Source organism: Neovison vison, chromosome 1 (genome assembly GCF_020171115.1).
Source record: "Neovison vison isolate M4711 chromosome 1, ASM_NN_V1, whole genome shotgun sequence".
In the NCBI taxonomy this organism is placed as follows: Eukaryota; Metazoa; Chordata; class Mammalia; order Carnivora; family Mustelidae; genus Neogale; species Neogale vison.
In genome coordinates, this window is record NC_058091.1 from 252,216,261 (window position 1) to 252,235,909 (window position 19,649).

At 54.1% G+C, this 19,649-nt stretch overlaps 1 protein-coding gene across 8 annotated transcripts; it reads left to right on the plus strand.

Annotated features, from left to right (window-relative positions):
* Positions 1 to 1,179: 1,179 nt before the first annotated feature.
* On the plus strand, positions 1,180 to 17,493 carry RNF44 (ring finger protein 44). Of its 8 annotated transcripts, none has more exons than XM_044229029.1 (12): positions 6,565 to 6,831; positions 9,779 to 9,866; positions 11,762 to 11,913; positions 12,092 to 12,311; positions 12,733 to 12,900; positions 13,318 to 13,491; positions 13,607 to 13,768; positions 13,852 to 13,976; positions 14,299 to 14,386; positions 14,475 to 14,596; positions 14,731 to 14,830; positions 15,023 to 17,493. In XM_044229029.1, the coding sequence occupies exons 3-12, from the start codon at positions 11,807 to 11,809 to the stop codon at positions 15,083 to 15,085; spliced, it is 1,329 nt and encodes a 442-aa protein (XP_044084964.1). In that variant the 5' UTR covers positions 6,565 to 6,831; positions 9,779 to 9,866; positions 11,762 to 11,806; the 3' UTR covers positions 15,086 to 17,493. The 8 variants fall into 8 exon arrangements, with proteins under 8 accessions (XP_044084983.1, XP_044084964.1, XP_044084945.1 ...); XM_044229038.1 differs by lacking the exon at positions 6,565 to 6,831 and adding an exon at positions 7,236 to 7,620; XM_044229048.1 differs by lacking the exons at positions 6,565 to 6,831; positions 9,779 to 9,866 and adding an exon at positions 1,180 to 1,231.
* The last annotated feature ends 2,156 nt before the right edge of the window (positions 17,494 to 19,649 follow it).

Genomic DNA, 19,649 nt, shown 5'->3' on the forward strand with positions numbered 1-19,649 from the left:
TTAGTGTTTATCTGTAAAATATATTCTAAATTACGCCTTACTGTAGATGTAGTTCTGATGAGGGAAAGGGGAAGGAAGAAACAGGTTTGTTAAAGGATGAACCGGAGTAAGGCAGAAAGCAGGCTCCAGGTGTCAGGAGTGAGTAGAAATCTTGGAGTCTGCCACTTCCTAGCAACATTTCTTCACCTCACTAATGCCTCGGTTTTCATATCTATAGAACAGGGATAATAATAATTTTCTCTCACTGAAGTTATTTCATGTTAAGCACTTAGAACATTGCTTTACACGTGATAAAAACTCAACAAATGGAAGCTTTAAAAAATAAGACGGCCTCCAAGCATCCAGCAGAGGGGCCCAACCCCGGATCGTGGGGCAGCGTCTGCCAGGCTAGGCCGGCAGGGACTACAACGGGCTCGACCTGGCGGGCGCGGGGCAGGCTGGGAGTTGTAGTTGTAGTTCTCGCCCGGCTAAACCGCCCACGGACGCGGGGCCACCAGGATCAAGGATCCGCTCTGGGAGTGGGGAATGTCCGGCCAGAGAAGGGGGCGGTCAGCTCTGCTCCGGGGTGTCTCTAGCGATGGGCATATCCTCCTATTGTCACTGGAGTCTCCTATTGTCACTGGAGTCTCCCCTCTCGAAAAGGGGATCAGCGCTCGCAGTTCGAAGACGAGAAAACAGGCTTAGAGAAGGGACCAAAGCTGGGAACATCTACGGACGGCAGTCTTTACTCTGTATTACCGACCCTACCCCCCAATCCGAAGCCGGGGAGGGGGACAAACTCTCCGGGCAGCAAATGTTCTTTGAACGGGCATGGAGTCGCGTTATGTTCTGCATTTCACAGACAAGACAGAGTCACTCGCTCGCCCAACATCACGCGAGTAGTAAGAGAGCCGCTGGGATGCCAGGGCCTAGGTGCTTCGCCCTTGCACGCCCTTTGCCGCCGCACTCTGAGGGGCGTGGCCTAGAGGCGCCCCGCCTCCTCCACCCTCCGCTATTGTGCACTTGGTGCAGTCCAGGTAGTTCCACACGCGCACAGGATTGGGGGTGAAGCTGCGCAGCCGCCGTAGGCCGCGCGCCCGGGTGGTGAGGTCTGCGGACGGTTCCACTGCACGGAGCCAGAGGGGGGGCCGCGGCAGGCGGCGCTCAGGCCGCAGCGGGACCCGGACCCCGGGCTGCAGCGGGAGCGACTCGCCGGCCGCCCGGTTGGGGTGGAGCCCAGCCGCGGTCCCAGGTAACGCCTGGCTGGGACCCTGCGCCATGCGCCTCAGGCTCGAGGCCAGCGAGGACGGAGCGATAGGGGGCGGTCGCGGGCTGACAGAGTAGCTCAGGGACTTCCAGCGAGGCCTCTGCCTACGTCTGCAGTGCTGAGCTCGCTGTCCCGGGACCGGGAGCCGGAGGTGCTCCGCTCACCAGTGTGTCCGCCCGCCTGCTAGGTCCTAGTGCCCCAGTTTGGGGACAGCCCCCCACGAACTACGAGTCCCAGAGTGCCCTGCGCCCCGCACGTGACCCGACCGACACCCCCCCCACCCCCACCCCCACCCCGCGCGGGTTCCGGCTCCCGCCGGGGCCCTGTTGTCAGGGAACAGGAACTAAAGTGGCGCCGCAGTCCTCCGGCTTCGTAACGTCCTTCCAAACATTTTACCAGCGCTCCTTGTGCCAGCCGCTGGGGAGCCAGAGCTTCCCGAGCCTTGCCCTGGAGCCTCTGCGGGTCCGAGGAACAGGCCACCACACCCCAGCGCCGTCGATACAGCTTTCAGAATGGCAGAATGCGGGGGCGGGTGGGGGGGGGCGGTCCAGAGAGGGTGTGTGTCTTATGCAAGGTCACACAGCTTCCGTTGCCTAAGGATCTCTAGACTCGAACTGAGGGGCTGTCGGGGTTCAGGGCGGTGGTATGAACAGGACGGGGTAGGAAGCCTGGCCCTCAGGAGAGAAACTTACATGGAGAGAAAGTGGGGAGTCCAGTTGAACTCATCTCCTTGGGTCTGCCAGGCCCCACACTCCTGCATGCCCCCGGTTTTCATCTCTGGATGATGTGATAGTACCTGCTCCCACCTCTGCAGACCCAGGGAGTTACAGCGGCCAGAGCTGCAGGGGGGAGGGAATCAGAAAGGGGAACCCCTTCCAACACCGTGCCCACAAAACTCACACACTCAGGTGCAGACCCAGACTCAGAAAGTTGGGTAGGTCCGTCAAAGATGCACACATAGTGGGAGAAACTGTTGACCCACTGAGGTAGGTACTGTCCCCTCCGTTTTACCCCTGGCCAAACTGAGCTGTAAAAACGTGGTGACTTCCTCAAAATGACATAGCTAATAAGGGGCAGAGCCAGGCTCCAAGCTCAGACAGGCTGACCAGAGGCTCTGTATTTAACCATCAGTGTGTGCCTGTCCTCAGTAGCCTATAGGAGATGAATAATAGTGGTGCACACTAAGTGCTCAGTAAATATCATGTGTCACTAGTGTTATTGTCTTGATTTTACAGATAAGACTAAGGTAGAGAAAAGCCAAATAACTGACCCAACTTAGAACTAAAAGTACCCCTGACCTGAGCCCCAGGCCCTTGAACACCTTAATGGACGCCCTGCCCTACCCCCATATGCACAAACAGCCACTTCTTAGGGGAGCCAAAGCTTGGAGCTCACATGTGAAGGTGGTGTGTTCAGGCGTGTCCCGAGCAGAGAGGACTTGGCAGGGAGGCCATCAACCCCCAGTTTGGGGTGTGTGAGGCTCTGGGCTCAGGTCCACAATGTTCAGTGGTAGCTAGGAGGTCTTTGTCCCAGGCTGGCTCTACCAGGCTGTGCTGTGTGACCCTGGGTGATCCCTTAATCTCTGCTCCACAGGCTACTGGGCCCTGCATCTGTAGAAGTTGAGGAGTCTTAGAAGAAAGGAGTGGGGTGCTTTCTGACCCTGAGGGAAAAATGGAGGCAACCAGCTGTCCAAGTTCTTAGGAAGGGCAGGGCCCCAGCAGGAATCCATGACCACCCCCCTTTCTGCCAAAGTGGAATCCCTCCCATCTGAAGAGGAGGCTTGTGGGTGGAAGCTGGAATGTAACATCCAGGGCTTTGCCTTGGAGGGACTGGGATTTGAATCCTCTGCTGCTCATGCACAAGTCCTTGAGCCTCCATGGTCTATTTTTGCCTTGGTATATCTGTGCTTTTTATTATTGAGCAACGCTTGGGGACTCTGTTTTGACATTTGTATTGCATGAACCAAACTTAATGTGAGATTAGAATGTGATCCCAGGTTTGCCCCTTGATGGCTAAGTCATCCCCCTCCTCACCCATTTCTTCATCTGCAAAATCCTGGCACCTAGCTCTTTGGTCTTCGGGAGGACCAGTGAGTTGATCAGGATGGGACTTCCTTAGATTGTGCAGGAAACCCTAGAACCCGAATTTCTCCACAGAACCTCACTGCACATGCTTGCGTTAAGAATGAGCCGCCCCCTCCTGTGGCCTCCGGAACCCACTGGGCCACACTTCCGGGATCTGAGGCAAGGAGAGGCACTTCCTGAACCACTTTCCATTTCCTGGGAGATGAAAACAGGCTCCAGGTGTCAGGAGTGAGTAGAAACCTGTCTTCAAGTGGCAGGGGTGGAGTAGGGTGGATGCGAGTGGGGCACACAGTACATGTGCAGGCCATATCACCACGTTGGGGTTCCCAAGCAGACCTGTAGGTAAACCTGAGGGGATTTCACCGGAAAGCCCAGACTTCTGGCTTCTCTGGGAATCTGGTAAAATTGAGCCTCCTGCCCACTTGCTCCAGGGTGATTCTGCATGTGCCCAGGAAGGTTTTTCAGATCAGGAGGAAAAGTGTTACTGGCCTCTGGCCCTGGGGGCACCCTGGGGGTCTGTGGGTGCTTGCTTAGGGCCTCCCAGGGGAGTAAGCCAGAAGGTCATGCGTGAGAAAGGACAGAGCAGGGTTTTCCCAGCCCTGTAGCATCAGAGGTGAGAGTCAAACTCCGAGCCCCTTCCTTAAGCATCTGCTGCCCAGTGTGAGCCAGCACCTGCTGGGGTGGGGGAGCAGCCCCATGGAGACGGTTTTTCTGCCATCCTGGTGCAGTGTGGGAACAGCTGTGCTGTGCATTAAGGAAGCCAGGGCAGCTGACTGCAGAAAACAGGTCAGGGAGGCCTCGCAGAGGCAGTCTTGGAGCTGAACCCCAAAGGCTGAGCAGGGTTCTGCTGGAGTTATAAGGTGGTGGGGAGGTTTTAATTAGAGTTGTACAGTCAGTTTTGGTGGCTTCAAAGTACCTGGCTTGATTGTGGCTGAAGAATTGTGTTCTGAGGGTGCAGGAGTGGTAAGGTAGTCTCTTTCCGGCAAGTCACTCTTGGGCAAGTCACTTCTTTCCTTGAGTCTCATATCCTCACCCATAAACTGAGCCCTTCTGGTGAAGGCTAGATGATAGTGCACTTAAAGATGATGAATTCCCTTAGGCCAGCTGGGGGTTATGGAGTGAGACATGAAGTGAAGTGACCGTGACAGGGCTATGTGCAAATCAGATGATATGAAGTGAAGACTGGGGTACGTCTAGCCCTGAGTTCAGAGATGGGGGAGGTTCAGTACATGCTGGAGACCCCAGAGCTTCCTATAAGAGGTGAGATGAGAACAGAGCCCTGAAGGACAGAGAGGAGAAATAGATTGGTAGCAAGGGAGAGAGAGGGCATCTGAGGGAGGCAGTCCAGCTAAGCACAGGCAGGAAGATAGCAGGCAGGGAAGGCCAGTAGGTGCTCCATCGTGGCTGTGGGAGAACTGGGGAGAGGTGAGCCTGAAAGGCTAGGGGAAGCTGGTTAAGGACAGCACCAGGGGCAGGCAGTAGGGAGCCACTGCAGGTTCTGTCCCTACACAGGCAAGCAGGGGGTGGTCTTAACAATGTGGCATCTTCCAATGAGGGGAGGATTTTCTAGTTGCTTTTACATAATGGGGAGAAATAAAAGGTCAGAAGGGATATAGGAGAAGGGAGAGTTGATGAAAAGGAGTTGCTTAGAGAAAGGCATCTCCTCTACACCCCCATTCATTCTCATGCACACATAATTAAAAGCATGGTTAGAGTTGGGCAGATAACATCGACAGTACTGCATCATGAACTTGCTCTCCCGTGCTTAGATATCTGCAACGTGCCCCTGGGAACCATCTTCAGTCATTGCATTGCTGGCTGCACATCCACTGTGCAAAAATAGATTGTGGCTGATCTAAACAAAACTTGAATAAGTATCTCTGTTCCCCAGACTTCTGGGTTGTTTCCACTGGATAACTTTCCTGAAGGGGGATTTCTGGATTTCTTACTTTAAGGGAACAGAAGTTTTTATGGCTTAGAAGATTAAAAAAAATACTCTTTCACAGTAATTTTTAAAAATTTAATTTTTTAAAAAAGATTTTATTTGAGAGAGAGAAGGAACAAGCAAGGGACGTGTCACTCAATCCCAGAACTCTGGGATCATGACCTGAACCAGGAGAGAGTCTTAAACTCCATGCTGAGCACCAAGCCGAACACAGGGCTCAGTCTCCCCACCCTGAGATCACTACCTGAGCTGAAACCAAGAATTGGAGGTTTAACCGACTGTGCCACCCAGGCACCCCTGTGTAGTTTTTTGTTGTTGTTGTTGTTGTTTTTTAAGAGCAAATGTACATAAGCATATACAATAAAAAGTCTTATCCTCCGGATCCCATACTCTCTTCCAGTTCTCCCTGAGGACAGTTGTTTCCTGTATCTTCCAGAAGTATTCTGTGCAGAAATATATCCAGTTTTCAGGAAGATGGATACATTGTAACACCCTGTTCAAGCAAATTGCTTTCCATTTTTATTTTTAAATTTGGGGTTATGAAGTACACCAAAGCAGCATAGAATATGACACCACCCCACCCTCAGTAGCTCTACACACAGGCTTTAATAAATGTTAACATTTTGCATTGGCATCTTGTTTAGTGGGTAGCCCTATGTCAGTGCAGCCCCACGCGGAGCAGTCCGGTTATTGATCATATGCACATGATTCTTTTCAGCCTATGCCCAGCTCTTGGATATTTAAAGCATTACTGATTTTTTTTTCTTAAATAATCGATGTGGAGGTAATTCCCACACTTTATGTATTGGAGGTAATACCAATACTTTGTATAATGTTGCCCCTGTATTAAGGCAGAGGAGAATGAGCTCGGCTGTGGTTTCGGTTCAAATACCTATTCCGCCACCCTTCATAGCTGTGTGAGTTGGAGTGAGTGGGTAACGCCCCCCTTGACCCTCCTGACCCATCTGTAAAATCCTGTAGCAGTCCTTCCTTCTCATCGCCGCTGGGAGGAGTACAGTAGGAAACTGAAGACTTATTTGGGCTTAGTTTTCCAAAACCCTTAAGCAGGGAGCCCTCTATGGAAGAGACCAAGCTCTCCCGGCCACGCGCCGACTGCTACCGGAGCGCCAGACTACAGCAGCTCATGCTTCAAACTGTTCCCCGTCCCTTTCCCGGGCCACGCCGGGGGCGGGGCGGTTAAGTGTCTCTGTGGCGTCGGCGCACGCAGGACCAATCCCCTTGCACCGCAGGCGTTAGCTCGTTTGTATGGGTCACCCGCTATTGGTCCGTTGGGCAACCCAGGTGTCCCAGCTTTTTAAAGCTGCCGCGTAGTATAAACAAGAAGATGCAGGGCGGCCAGGCCATGATGTCATCGCGGCGCGGTAGCTCTTGGGGCTGACGTCATCTCCGGGGAGGTTGCCGACCCAAGGCTGTTAGAGCCTTCCTAACCCAGTTGGGCTGGCTTAAGAGGCCCCTCCTGCCTCGTCGAAGGTCAGTCCCATTGCACTTCAGTATCCCAGGAAGCGCCCCGTCCCCGAAGAGAAGACCATGACACAGTAAGTCCGGGCTGCGGCTCCTCTAGGGGGACCCATTTCTCCGGCAGGGAAACTGAGCCTCAGAGGCGCGCGTGGTTCACGAGTTTGCATAGCAAGTTCGAGTTGCAGCTGGTTGGCCTCGCCCACCCCGGGGTCTCCCATCTTTAGCTCAGGCCATGTGGCCCCGCCCCCTGCTTGTGATGAGGGCGGTCACTTTAAGTGCGAAGGTGGGGGCAAGGAGGAGGTTTTAAGAAAATCTGCCTTTCAAGATGGCGTCCCATTAATCACGTGCCGAGTTGCGGCGAGCGATTGGCTCTCATAGCCCCCGCGGGGCGGAGCTCTTGGCTGGGCTGCCGCGGGCAGCAGCCGGCTACTGTTTGCCGGAACCTCCCGGCGCGCCCCCGCGAGCCCCCCTCCCGCCCGGCGCGCGACCCCGCCGCTTCGAATGTTGTGAATCAAATGTGGGGTTTGTTACATTCCGCTGCCGCCGCGGACAGTTCTTAAAGGGCCAGCCGCCTGCAGCTGCGCAAACCCGGTTGCGTCCTGCGCCGCCTCCCGCTCCCGGAGGGCCTGGGCTGAGAGGCAGACCGCGCGTGGGCCTCGCGAGGCAGACGCCGGCGGACCGACAACAAAGAGAGAGCCCCGGAAGGAGCTGGACTGCCCCCGGACCGGGGGTGGGGTGGGGAGGGGAGCACATTGTTCCGCAGGGCGGGGGCTCTTAAAGGGTCCAGGCAGCCCCCCTCCCCTCTGTCCAGCTTGGCCGTCCTAGATCGGGAACAAAGGAGCCAACGTGTGGCCTGGCGGCCCAAGGTGAGTAGGGGCCAGAGTCCCAACTCCCTATTTCCGCATCCCTGGAACTCCTGTCCCTCTCCCCTGGGATTGGGGGCTGTGATCTAGCTGGCTCCGCAGGGGTTAATCACGGGCGGTCCAGAGGGGATAAGGAGACCTCTAGAATCAAGGAGGATCACCCCCTCCCAGCCCCCAAGGCCGGTCGAGCCTCCCTTCTCTGGAGGCTGAGTGCTGCGGAGGCTGAGTGCTGCGGTTGGAAAGGAAGGAGCCGCCCCCTCCCCCTGCCGCCGCCACTTCCTTTGTTGTTGCTTTTGTCTCACGCCGAGCACATGGTCCGGGAACCTCGGCTCTTAAAGTCACAGCGCTCTGGCCCCAACGCCGCAGTCCGGCCTCCCGCCCCCCATGTCCTTCCGAGCGCGGCACAAATGAGTGAGGGGGGACGTTGGGGGTCTCCTCGCTGGGCGGGTGTCTGTACCTTGGCCCCCCATCCCCGGGGAGGGGTGGCTAAGGAAGCTCCCCGGAGCCCCTGCGCCTGGCCCGCGTTGAGGAGGGGCAGGTCCTTCAGGAACACTGGTTTCCTCCCCCGCTAATGTGACCACCTGGTTTCTTGCGTCTTGTTTCTTTTGGCTTTATTTAGGCGTTCTAGGAAGGAGAGATTTCCACCCCCATTTCACAGCTGTGACAACTGAGGCTTACAGAAGCAGAGAGATTTCCTTGACCAAGGTCACCTAGGGAACTTGGGCTATCCAAGGACTCCTAGCTCTGAGGCTGATGGTCCTACTCTCAGCTTCCTCCAGGCAGCACACGTTCGGAGAGCTCTGCTTGCCTACCAGGCAGTAGTGGCTTAGCCTGCCCCTGGCGGGGAAGGGGGCTTCTCATCCTGCTTAAATCTACACCGACTCTCAGGCAGACATCCCCAGGGCAAATGACTTGGCAGGGGTTTCCTAGACTTGGACTGGAATAGCTGCATGGGGCACTGGAAGTAGGGAGTTGGCTGCCTCCTGGGGAAAGAGGTGGCTGCAAATGTGGTGCCTGCTTCAGGCAAGATTGGGTTTAGGGATGGGACCCTGCAGACCCATTTATCCACACCTCATTGAAAGTGCAGCACCAAGGACTATGAAAAGACAGAAATTGGGGGTGGTCACCTGGCCACCCTTGCAGTTTGACCTTGAGCAAGTTGCTTCCTCCAACTCTGGGTCTCAACTTGCTTCATTCACCACAATAGTTAGTCGTGAGTGCCTAAAACAGAAAACTCTTGATCCCCTTTAGGTACTGAAATTAGTTGGGATTAGGTGGGTTTGGGGGCTACTGATGCTAATGAGAGTGTCAGGGGTTGGGGGGATCTGGGCCTTGGTGGCCAGCAAGGCCGAACTAGTTTTGTGTCTCTCTGGCTTTGTGGGCTAGAACAAGTTACTTCCTTTCTCTGGGTCTCCGTTTCCTCAACTGTGAAGTGGGTGTGTCCCTTCCGCATAACCTCTGTTCTTAGTAGGACTTCCAAGAACCAGGGGTCCTTCCCTTGCCAGCTGGGATTTCCCCTAGGGAGGCATATTTCCCAGAGCTTGAAGTGGCACCTGATTTCTTTTTGTGAGGGTGAGAGTGGAGGTTAGCCTCTCTTAATTTCTAATAGTGATCACTCACGCATGCGCTTTAGAAATCACCTTTCCTTTGCGCAGTCCTTGCCAGTCCACTTGCAGGTGGTTATCTGGCTGTTCCATCTTAACAGGTGAAGAAGCTGAGGCTGAGAGGGGAAGTGATGTGCCCAATCCTCAGCCAGGACTGTGGCCAGAGTTGGGGTATCGTGTAGAAGAATGCAAGGGTTGACACTTAAAACTTTGGCACAGTCATCTACAGCGGGAGGCCCTTTGGTCTGCTGGTTTGGTTTCTCAGCTCCTTGCCACTTCCCTTTCCTGAGGAACGGGTGTTTTTGAAGGGGCTGACCAGAGCAGATTCCCATGTGCCTGAGCCCCTATGCCATCCACATCCCACAGACTTCAGCAAGGCAGCCTGGAGCCATTGAAGATGCTGCCTGGGCCATGTCCCAGTGTACTCCAGCTCTGGCTGACAGACTCTGGACCTCACCTCGCTGAGCCTCAGTGTCCTTACATCTGAGGGTTGCTATGAGGACTCAGGATGGCATGTGAGAAGTGTCATAGTCATTACTGTTACTATTCTTTATCAGCAGGACTGTCGGCTCCCAGGATCTCCGAGGTCAGTTAGAGCAGAGGTGCCCAAACCTGGCTGTGCCATAGAAACTGCTGGGGAATTTGGTAAAATATCTCAATGTCTTTGTTCCCCAACCCTCCAAAGATTCTGATCCAGAAGGTCTGGAGAGGCCTAGGAGTCTCTCATTTCAGATATTTAGGGGTATACTAGGAGTCTGTCTTGGCCTTTTTGCTAGGCTGGATTGTCAGCAAGAATCAGGAAGACTGGGTGTACTCATGTGTGAAGGATGTACATTCAGCTCACCCCAGGCGTTACAGACCTAGTCACCTACGGTGGGCAGGTAGAGAATGGGCTTTCGGTGGTCTGGAGAGAAAGCTCCCGCTCCAGTGAGAGGAACCAAGCAGAAAATGAGGGCCTAGAGGGACCAGATTTTCTGCTTTTTTCCTCTCAGGAAGGAACAGATTTTTATGTAATCTCCCAATTTTTAATCATAGGCACCAATTTCCCTCCTGCCAGACTGTGTGATGAGCTCTCAAATGTACATTTACCACATCATTGCTGGACACAGGCTGGTCAGTGGGCTCTGCCTGCCCTTCTGCCAAGTGCCAGAACCCAGGTTAGGCAGGAGAAATGTGAATTCCAGCTCTTACATGCCTGGCTGTGGCCATGGCCAGGTGCTGTCCTAGCAAGTGAAGAGCTTCCCCTGGACGCTGGCTATGAGAGTTAGGGCCCCGGCTTGTAAAGCCGAGCACAGAGGAGGTGTTCTTGCCACTGCTGGCAGGAGGGAATGAGGTATTGAGGGTATGGTGTACTGGCTCCCCAGCTGTGTCAGCAGGGAGGGAACACTGAAAGCTGGGTGTCAGAGATGCATAGGAGTTCTGTCAGATGGAGAAGGGGCGGATGGAGGAGGCCTCTCCGTAGCAGGAACAGCAAAGGGCTGGTCCTATTTGGTGCACCCTTCAGCTTTGCAGGGCCTGACAGGTTCCAGAGTTTTCTCCGCCAGGGCTTCATCCCAACTTCTGGAGTTAATAAATGGTCCCACCAGCTTATCCCACCTGGACCCCCCAACTCCTACCCAAGGGAGGAGACCTGCCCCACCCCATTCCCACTCAACTTCCTCCTTTAGGTTCTCGCTTCCCTTTTTTTCTCAGCAAGCCCCACCGCCACTTGGGGGCTGTGTTAGGCCCCCAGAGCAAGGGCCTGGCTGTATGCCAGACGCACCCACCCACCAGTGGCCACTTGATCACCTCCTGCAGAGCGCTTGGGCTGGACCCCTTCTTGCTAGCAGCAGGGTGCCCTGAGAGGCTTGTGGCCAGCTCACCTCCCAGCTTGGACACTTGGGCAAGTCTCTTTCAATCTCATTGACCCTCAGTTTTCTAGTCTGTGAAATGGACCTTGAAGAGTAGATGAAGTCACATGTGGGTAGGCACTGTGGCAACTGGTTATGGAAAGAAAGAAAGCTGACTTGAATTGAGAACCCCTGAGGGCGGGAACTGGGTCAGAACCTCTTACCTGGCAATAGTGGAAAGAGAAGGCCTGATTGGAGTCCCCCTAGAGCCAACACAATGGAATGGAGGAAGCTGGAGTGCCCTCCCAGGGACCCCCTGCTTCCTGGAGGTTGAAGTAATTGACCACCACACCAGAACAGGGAGCCCTGGGGACTCCAGCTTGAGGGAACCTTAGTGGAGCCACCTGGCCTGGAAGCATGCTGGCCAGCCCTCTTAACTCACCACAACCCTGAAGGGGAACTTGATTCCATTTCATAGAGCAGGAAACTGAAACCTGGGCTCCCTGTCCCTGATCTGTCATCCTGGATCCCCAGTGCCCAAGAAGAAGGCCAGACCCAGAGTGCACACTGCGCATGGAGTACAGTGGCGTGGTGGACATCAGTAGCCCTTAGAATCAGACTGCTGAGGTTTGATTCTGTCTCCACAATCCCTAATGGGGCAAGTGACTGGACTTCTGTGTGCCTGAGTTTGTTTATCTGTTTGCTTTCTAGGGTTGTGAGCCCTGGCCCAGCCCCTCCACCCCTCTGCCACCCCTGATGCGACCATGGGCTCTGGCAGTGACTAGGTGGCCACCCTCTGCCCCTGTGGGTCAGCGGCGATTCTCTGTAGGACCTGGCACTACCCCGGGCCAGCTCCGGGGAAGGTAGGAAGGAGCCTCCTAGTCCTACAGAGCTTAGAACCCCTGGTACCAGCGCTGTCAGCTTGGATTGGGGCATAGGGGCCAGGGGTGGCAGGGCACAGGGCCCTGAGCGGTATTCCTTCCCTAGTGGGTAGTGACCTTGGCTTCTCTCCATGCTCTCTGAATGAGTGGCTCCCCTCAGTCCTACTGGGGCCTCCTCTCTGTGGTGCAGCCCCAGCCGCGAGGGCCCCCTGGCCAGCCTGCCTGCCCAGGATGAGCGCTTACCCTCCCAGCAGCCACCACCCCGACCACCACACCTCCCTGTAGAGGAGCACCGAGCCTCGGCTCCTGCCGGCAGGAGCCCCCGAATGCTGCACCCAGCCTCCCAACAGAGCCCGTTCATGGTTGATCTCCACGAGCAGGTAGGCAGAATGCCCATCACCTCCGTTTCCCCACCCTGCTGGCCCCTCCCCACCAGCCTCTGGCAAGCCTATCTGAGGACCAGAGGTAGCAGAACCCTGATTTCCCCTTGCTTTACTCATTGCATGTTCAGTGAATCGTTATTAGCCCTGTTTTACAGGTTGGTAAATTAAGGCCCAGAGAAGGGAAGGGCCTTCCTTAGGACTACACAGTGGGTGAGTGGTAGAGTTGGAAGCCCCTCCCAGGTTCCCAGAGGGTTCTCTCTGCCCTCTAGGGCTTGGGACAAGGAGTACTGGCAGGTGGGTACCTAGGTAGGCCCCAGCTAGAGAAGGGAAGGGAGGTGGCCCAGTAGGGCTTTCTCATTTGAGGGCAGCAGCATGGCTATTTCTTCCTTACACTTCCCGGGTTTCTCTCTGCCCACAGGTGCACCAGGGACCTGTCCCTTTGTCCTACACAGTCACGACAGTGACGACCCAAGGCTTTCCCTTGCCTACAAGCCAACACATCCCTGGCTGCAGTGCCCAGCAGCTCCCAGCATGCTCCGTGATGTTCAGCGGGCAGCACTACCCCCTCTGCTGCCTCCCACCCCCGGTGAGTGAGTGCCTCCACCTCCTGCTCCATCCCCACTTCAAAGCCTCAGACAAGGCCAGCAGCAAAAGCAAACTGAGCTTATGACACCCATCCACACTATCAGAGCGCCTGCCCAGCTCCAGGCTTCCACCCTGCCCAGAAAGGCACGTGTACATTTGTAGATAGTGAGAGAGCACCTCAGGGTTCAGGGACCTTCCCCGCCCAGTGCCTACCTTATGGTTTGGAATTGTAACTGTGGGCCTTAAAAGAGTGTAGTGTCCTGCCTTGGTGGCCTCTGGCAGGGGTAGGAGGGGCCAGAAGGCTTCAGTGAGGTCACCTCTCAATGGGTGGAATGGCCCCTGGCCCTTGGCCCAGGCATAGGCGCAACCCAGAGCCTAGAACATTCTGCAGCCCCCTACCCCCTCCCTCTCTTGGCAGCTGATCCAGGCGTGTACCATGCAGCAGCTCCCCGTGCCCTATCAGGCCTATCCTCACCTCATCTCCAGTGACCACTACATCCTGCATCCCCCACCGCCAGCCCCACACCCCCAGCCTGCCCACATGGCACCTCTTGGGCAGTTTGTATCGCTGCAGGCCCAGCACCCGAGGATGGTGAGTCTGGGCAATGGGTTTGATGCTCTAGGGGATGGCATGGGGGCCATGGCTTCCCTTGTTAGCGAGTCTGGCTGCCCACCGCCCCCACTGCCCCCCCCCCTGCTTCTTCCAGCCTCTGCAGCGGCTTGACAACGATGTGGACCTGCGGGGGGACCAGCACCCCTTGGGGAGCTTCACCTACTCCACCTCTGCCCCAGGCCCAGCCCTGTCCCCATCTGTGCCCCTGCACTACCTGCCCCACGATCCACTGCACCAGGAGCTGTCCTTCGGTGTGGTAAGTACCGTCCCCAGCCAGACTCTAGAGTGATCAGGAGACAGGTCCACTGGGCTGATCTGCACCTGGCACCCCTCTCGTAGCCATATTCCCACGTGATGCCACGGAGACTGAGCACTCAGAGATACCGCCTGCAACAGCCGCTGCCCCCACCACCCCCACCGCCACCCCCACCACCGTATTATCCCAGCTTCCTGCCCTACTTCCTGTAAGTACCAGTACATCTGCCCCAGAGCCATGGTGCTGTGGTCTCCTGGGGCCTCCAGTTGTTGGACCCAGACAAAGTCCCATGGGGTGCCTGGGGCCTCTGAAGCCATCTGGCATCTCCACCAAACCACATACATTCTCAACACTCACCAACTGGGTTCCTGGCCCTCCTGCAATGTCCTGGGACAAACGCTGGAGTCCCTGGTGTGAACGGTGCAGAGCTCTGGGCTTTGTTTCACAGAGGGAGTCGGGAGCAGCTCTGCACCCCCTACACCTATTGACCTTGACCCTGGGCCCCCCATACCTGTCTCCCCCTCCCCTAGCTCGATGCTGCCAATGTCACCAACAGCAATGGGGCCCACCATCAGCCTGGATCTCGATGTGGATGACGTGGAGATGGAGAACTATGAGGTCCCGTGGAACACTGTCCTGGGAGGTGGGAGCCTGGGGGACCTCCAGCCCTGAGCATTAATGACCTTCCCTTCCTGCCTGGCTACAGGCCCTCCTGAACCTGGCAGAGCGGCTAGGAGATGCCAAGCCCCGAGGCCTCACCAAAGCGGACATCGAGCAGCTCCCATCGTACCGCTTTAACCCAGACAGCCATCAGTCAGAGCAGACGCTGTGAGTGCTGTGCCCCTATCTCCTGCCCCTCTGTGAGCACAGGGAGACTACAAGGGGACCCCTTTCTCCAGGGGGTTTTGTACTATGTGATGAGCCTCCCCCTGCCATCAGTGACGCTCTGTGCCCCCTCCCAGGTGTGTTGTCTGCTTCAGTGACTTCGAGGCACGGCAGCTGCTGCGAGTCCTCCCCTGCAACCATGAGTTCCACACCAAGTGTGTTGACAAGTGGTTAAAGGTAATGCAACCCAGGCCAGATTCCAGATGTTCATTATGTGGTAAGGGACGGGGGGGTGGACGTTGGAGGGTTTCCCTTGTCGTCATCTAGAAGTTCAGGCTCTGTTCAGGGATCAGATCCCAGAGGTAGAATAGACCCAGCTGGGGTGGGAGACAGGCAAGAGTGGAGCCTGATGTGTGGCTGCTCCCCCAGGCTAACCGGACGTGTCCCATTTGCCGGGCCGATGCCTCCGAGGTGCCCAGGGAGGCTGAGTGAGGCTCACAGCCGCCCAGGATAACCCTGCCCGAAGCTCTGGAAGCTTGGGTTGGGGGGACCTGGGGAGGACGGGGAGGGAGTGGCCCAGGCCTGCCCAGTCACTCCCGCCTGCATCTCCAGAGCTGGTGCCAGGTCAGCCCCGAGAGAAGTCCCTGCAATAAGCCCCTGCATTTGCCAAGCTCCAAAGACTCCTGCCCCAATCTGCCTGCCATTCTGCCCACCACGGAGCTGCCTGAGTTTCCTTCACTCAGTCTCCCTCCTGTTTGCCCTCAAGTCTGTCTCCTTTTCCTGCCAGCCCTGGGAGCCAGGAGTCCATCCCCTCACCCCAACCCCGAGTGCAGCTGGGGAAGATCCTCAGCCCTAGAATGGGCAAAGGGGGCTCCATCCTGGGTTGCCTGGTCTCTTGCACTGAAATGGTATGCTGTCTGACTGGGTGACACTGACAGGCGTGCAGACAGAGGGTAGCATGAGGCCATTTCCTGAGCCCCAGGCCTGGGTCCTCCTGCCTTCACCCCAGACTCAGGCAGCCAGCCCTACCCAGGCTGCTGTGAGGGTTGGCTCCCTCAAGGACCCTCCCCCCAGTCACAACATTCCAGCTCACCCCCAGGCTGGAGGGTATCAGAGCCAGCCTCCTGAGCAGATGGGAGACAGGCCCTGAGCTGGGGTGGCTTGTGACCTGAGAGGGCCTGGGCTATGCAGGGGAGACGTGACCTCCTGTGTTCCTGGCGGCCACCCCTTCCTGGCAGTGACGGCAGCCAGACACACGCCCAATCTCCCCTTTCTGTTGTTTTGCATGAACGTGAGGAGCAGCAGTTTTTGTTTATTCATTTGGCCCAAAATTGCGTGTAGGATTTGGGGGTGTGGATTTTTAAATAATTTGTTTCCTTTTGGTTTAATGGGGGATATAGGGACCAACCAGGACCAAGCGCCCAGGGGCCGGGAATGGTCTGGTGGTGCCGCCTGGTCTGCATGCATGTGTGCGGCTGGGGCTGGGCTGGGCGGCTGGCAGTCAGGGCTGGGGTTGGGGGGTGGTCTGTGCTCAGCTGATAACTGCCATGCACTGTACTGCACACGTCCCCAGAGCCTACCGGGACCGTACGCTTTTCAGGGCATTTCTCCCTCCAGCCAGGGCCCGTCTCCCACCTGACGGGGCAAGTCTCCTCCAAGGAAGTCCCAGGAGGACAGGGACCAGGGAGGGCGTGGACCCCACCTCCAGGGGCCCCCTCCCAGCCTGAGCCCTGCCCTCCAAGGTCTGGAGGAGGTCCCCGGTAGGGTCTGGCTGAGCTCCCATCTTCTCTTTCCCTAGTCCCATTCCTTTCCTGTCCTACCCCCAGCTGGGGTTGCTGCCCCGAACGAACCGCGTGTGGGGCCGGCACATCCTAGCAGGCAGCCCCTGGCGCCTGCTGCCTCAGGGATGCTCCAACCACCCTCGTTCTCCCTGCAGCGGCCCTGGCTCCCTGCCTCCCCTCAGCCTGCCATGGGGCCCCATCAGCCTGGCCCCACCCCCATGGAGAACCCAAAGTCTTACTGTATATAACTCCAGGTGATGTTTCTATATTTATAGCAGTGTTGAAACCCCATGTGTTTTACAGAGAACCACCCTCTCCAAACCCCCCCTCCCTTTCCCACCCCGACAAAAGGTTTTCCAGATCCTCAAGGTTCCTGGGGCGGGCGGAAACAGGCTCACGGGTTGTACGTTGGCTGCAGCAGTCATTCTGACGAGCAGCTCTGGGGGGGGGGAACACATTTAAAAAAAAAATCATTAAAAAAAAGATTTATAAAACAATTATTTAGGATGTTTGTGATTTGCCGACCTTGCTATAGATGCCATGTTACCAATGATTTCCTGTGGTGGGGGCTTGTCATTGTTTACTCTTTTATTTACCAACTTCTGGCCTAGGCATGACAGTGGGCATCATCCCCCAGCCCTGGCTGGGCCCAGCACCTGTGTTCTGTGTTAGAAAGGTGTTTTATGTATATGTGTGTGTGTATACACACACACACACACACATATATATATATATAAAATTACATATATATATATAAAAATACATGTAATTTGGGGGGCCCTGTTCCTTGCACATTTTACAGTTACCTCATTTTTCCCATGTATGTATTTGAGAAAATGCTAATATATAGAGAAAAAAAATGGTTCTTAAAGCTTAAATGTGTGGTTTTTTCCATTCCATTGGATTCACATTGGTTTGTAGCATTTAACATAACTAGTATGTTGTATTATATATATGTGTATACTGATTGAAATTTTTAACAGATTTGTACTTTTTTTAAAATGAAAGTTGCTAGTTCTGCTTGACCAAGTAGTGCAATCATTATTTTTTTTAATATTGTTGCTGATTTCAGAGGGATATTCACTAATAAATGTATGATGTATATCAAGTATTGCCCAAGCTGCCTTTGGCTACCTGTGTTCTTTCTGTGGGAAGTGGGGGTAATGTCAGTCTGAGAGTGGGTAGGGGATACGGATGAGGTGGGCAGAAAAGACTGTTCTCTGCTGTGGCACCTTGGGGGTACCTCCTGATCAAGAGGGTCTGCCAAGCCAGGTTAGTGATGACATTCTGGGCCATCTGCTTCACACTCAAATTAGGCAGGATTCTGTTGGCAAGTGGCAGGATTCCATGAAACTGGTTTTAGGCAACCGTCACTTGTTGGTCTCTCATTTCATTTCTGGAGGTAGGTTCTGCCTCAGGTGGGACTGGATTGGGCTCGGGCATGTTATAAACCAAGGTCTCCTGTCTCCTTCATTTTATAATTTTGTTTTGAAGGAGCTGCTTCTGTGTGGTGGTTCTTGGCAGCTCTAGTTCAGTTTCTTCTAGTTTAGCATCATTCATGGGAAAACCATTTTTTCCCCGGAATTCTAATGATATTTCTGGGATGGAGTCTTGTTAGACCCGGTTTGGATTGTGGGTGCATCGCTGAACCATTCATTACCATATCAGGGAGCTACACCAGCATGATCAGCCTAACCTGCATTACATACCCTCCCACACCCAGGCACTACTAAGACTACCTGGACTTGAGTCCCTCATCTCCAGGCTCAGTGGAAACTAGGGGCCTGAGAACCTCCCAGGGGACCAGGTTGGTGACACGGTTACATAACCCTTAACCCATGATGGTGTATGGTGCTGCAAGAATATCAGCTGATTATTAGCATGTCAAAGCAACATGGTCTGGAGCAGGAGCAGTGGGCTGGGGTCAGGAAACCCAGGACCAGGTGTCTGTGTGATGCCACTGTCTGTAGCCTTGGTCAGGTCACTTCTCTTTCAGCCTCTGTATCAACTGCAAAATAAGGGACAATTAGTCGAGTGGTTCCCTGTGTCTCAGAGACAGGGCTATGAGAGCATAAGGGGGTTTAAGAAGGGCTCTGTTAAACAAGTTTGGGAAATTCCACACTAAAGGTAATAGAAGCTTATGCTGCAGGGCTTCTCTGAGCCATGGTTATGCTGATGAGTGTTATAAGCCTCTAGAAATGGATACCGTGAGCAGCACTTGCTATATTGGGCTTGTCTGGCCAAATGTAGTGCTCAAATTGCATTCTCTGGGGGCACACTGGGAAGTGCTGGACTAGACCAGTGATAGTGATGGAGTTCCAGGGCCCTAGTCTGAAGTCTAGGGAAGTCTCTAAGCTTTTTCCAGTATTTACAAAAAAAAAACAAAAAACAAAACTTACAGGAAAGCTGATGATCTTATCAGTTGATTTAAAAAAAAAGAAACTTGGGGGCGCCTGGGTGGCTCAGTGGGTTAAAGCTTCTGCCTTCGGCTCTGGTCATGATCCCGGGGTCCTGGGATCGAGCCCCACATCGGGCTCTCTGCTCGGCAGGGAGCCTGCTTCTCTGTCTCTCTCTGCCTGCCTCTCTCCCTACTTGTGATCTCTGTCTATCAAATAAATAAATAAAATCTTTAAAAATAAAAAAAATTTAAAAAAGAAACTTGGCAAAATTGAACATTTATTCATGACAATAACTCTCAGCAAGCTAGAAATAAGAAGATAACTTCCTCAACTTGGTAAGTAACATCTACAAAAAACTCAACAGCTAACAATATAATGGTGTGAAAGACTAGGTGCCTCACCCTTGAGATCAGGACAAGGCAAGAATATCCACTCTTACCACTCCTTTTCAATATCATATTGGAAGTCCTAGCGAGCACAATAAGATAAGGCAAAAAAAAGGAAATAAAATTAAACATAAGATACTGAAAAGAAAATTGCCCCTGTTTATAAATTTGATGACCTATAAATTACCAAAACCCCATGGAGATTTTGAAAATCCTAAGGAATCTAAAAAAATGGAACTAAATGAGTTCATCAGGTCATAGGTCACAAGATGAATATACAAAAATTAATTATAGTCTATATAGTAGCAATGAACACATGAAGTCCTAGCGAGCACAATAAGATAAGGCAAAAAAAAAGGAAATAAAATTAAACATAAGATACTGAAAAGAAAATTGTCCCTGTTTATAAATTTGATGACCTATAAATTACCAAAATCCCATGGAGATTTTGAAAATAAAATTTAAAACTACAGTCACTCAAAAGGTGAAA

Coding starts and splice junctions, on each gene's coding strand:
- RNF44 (XM_044229048.1), top strand. CDS start 11,807: ATGCGACCATGGGCTCTGGCAGTGACTAGGTGGCCACCCTCTGCCCCT. Junction 12,901..13,317: donor TCTGCTGCCTCCCACCCCCG/GTGAGTGAGTGC, acceptor CTCTCTTGGCAG/CTGATCCAGGCGTGTACCAT. Junction 14,387..14,474: donor TGGAGATGGAGAACTATGAG/GTCCCGTGGAAC, acceptor GCCTGGCTACAG/GCCCTCCTGAACCTGGCAGA.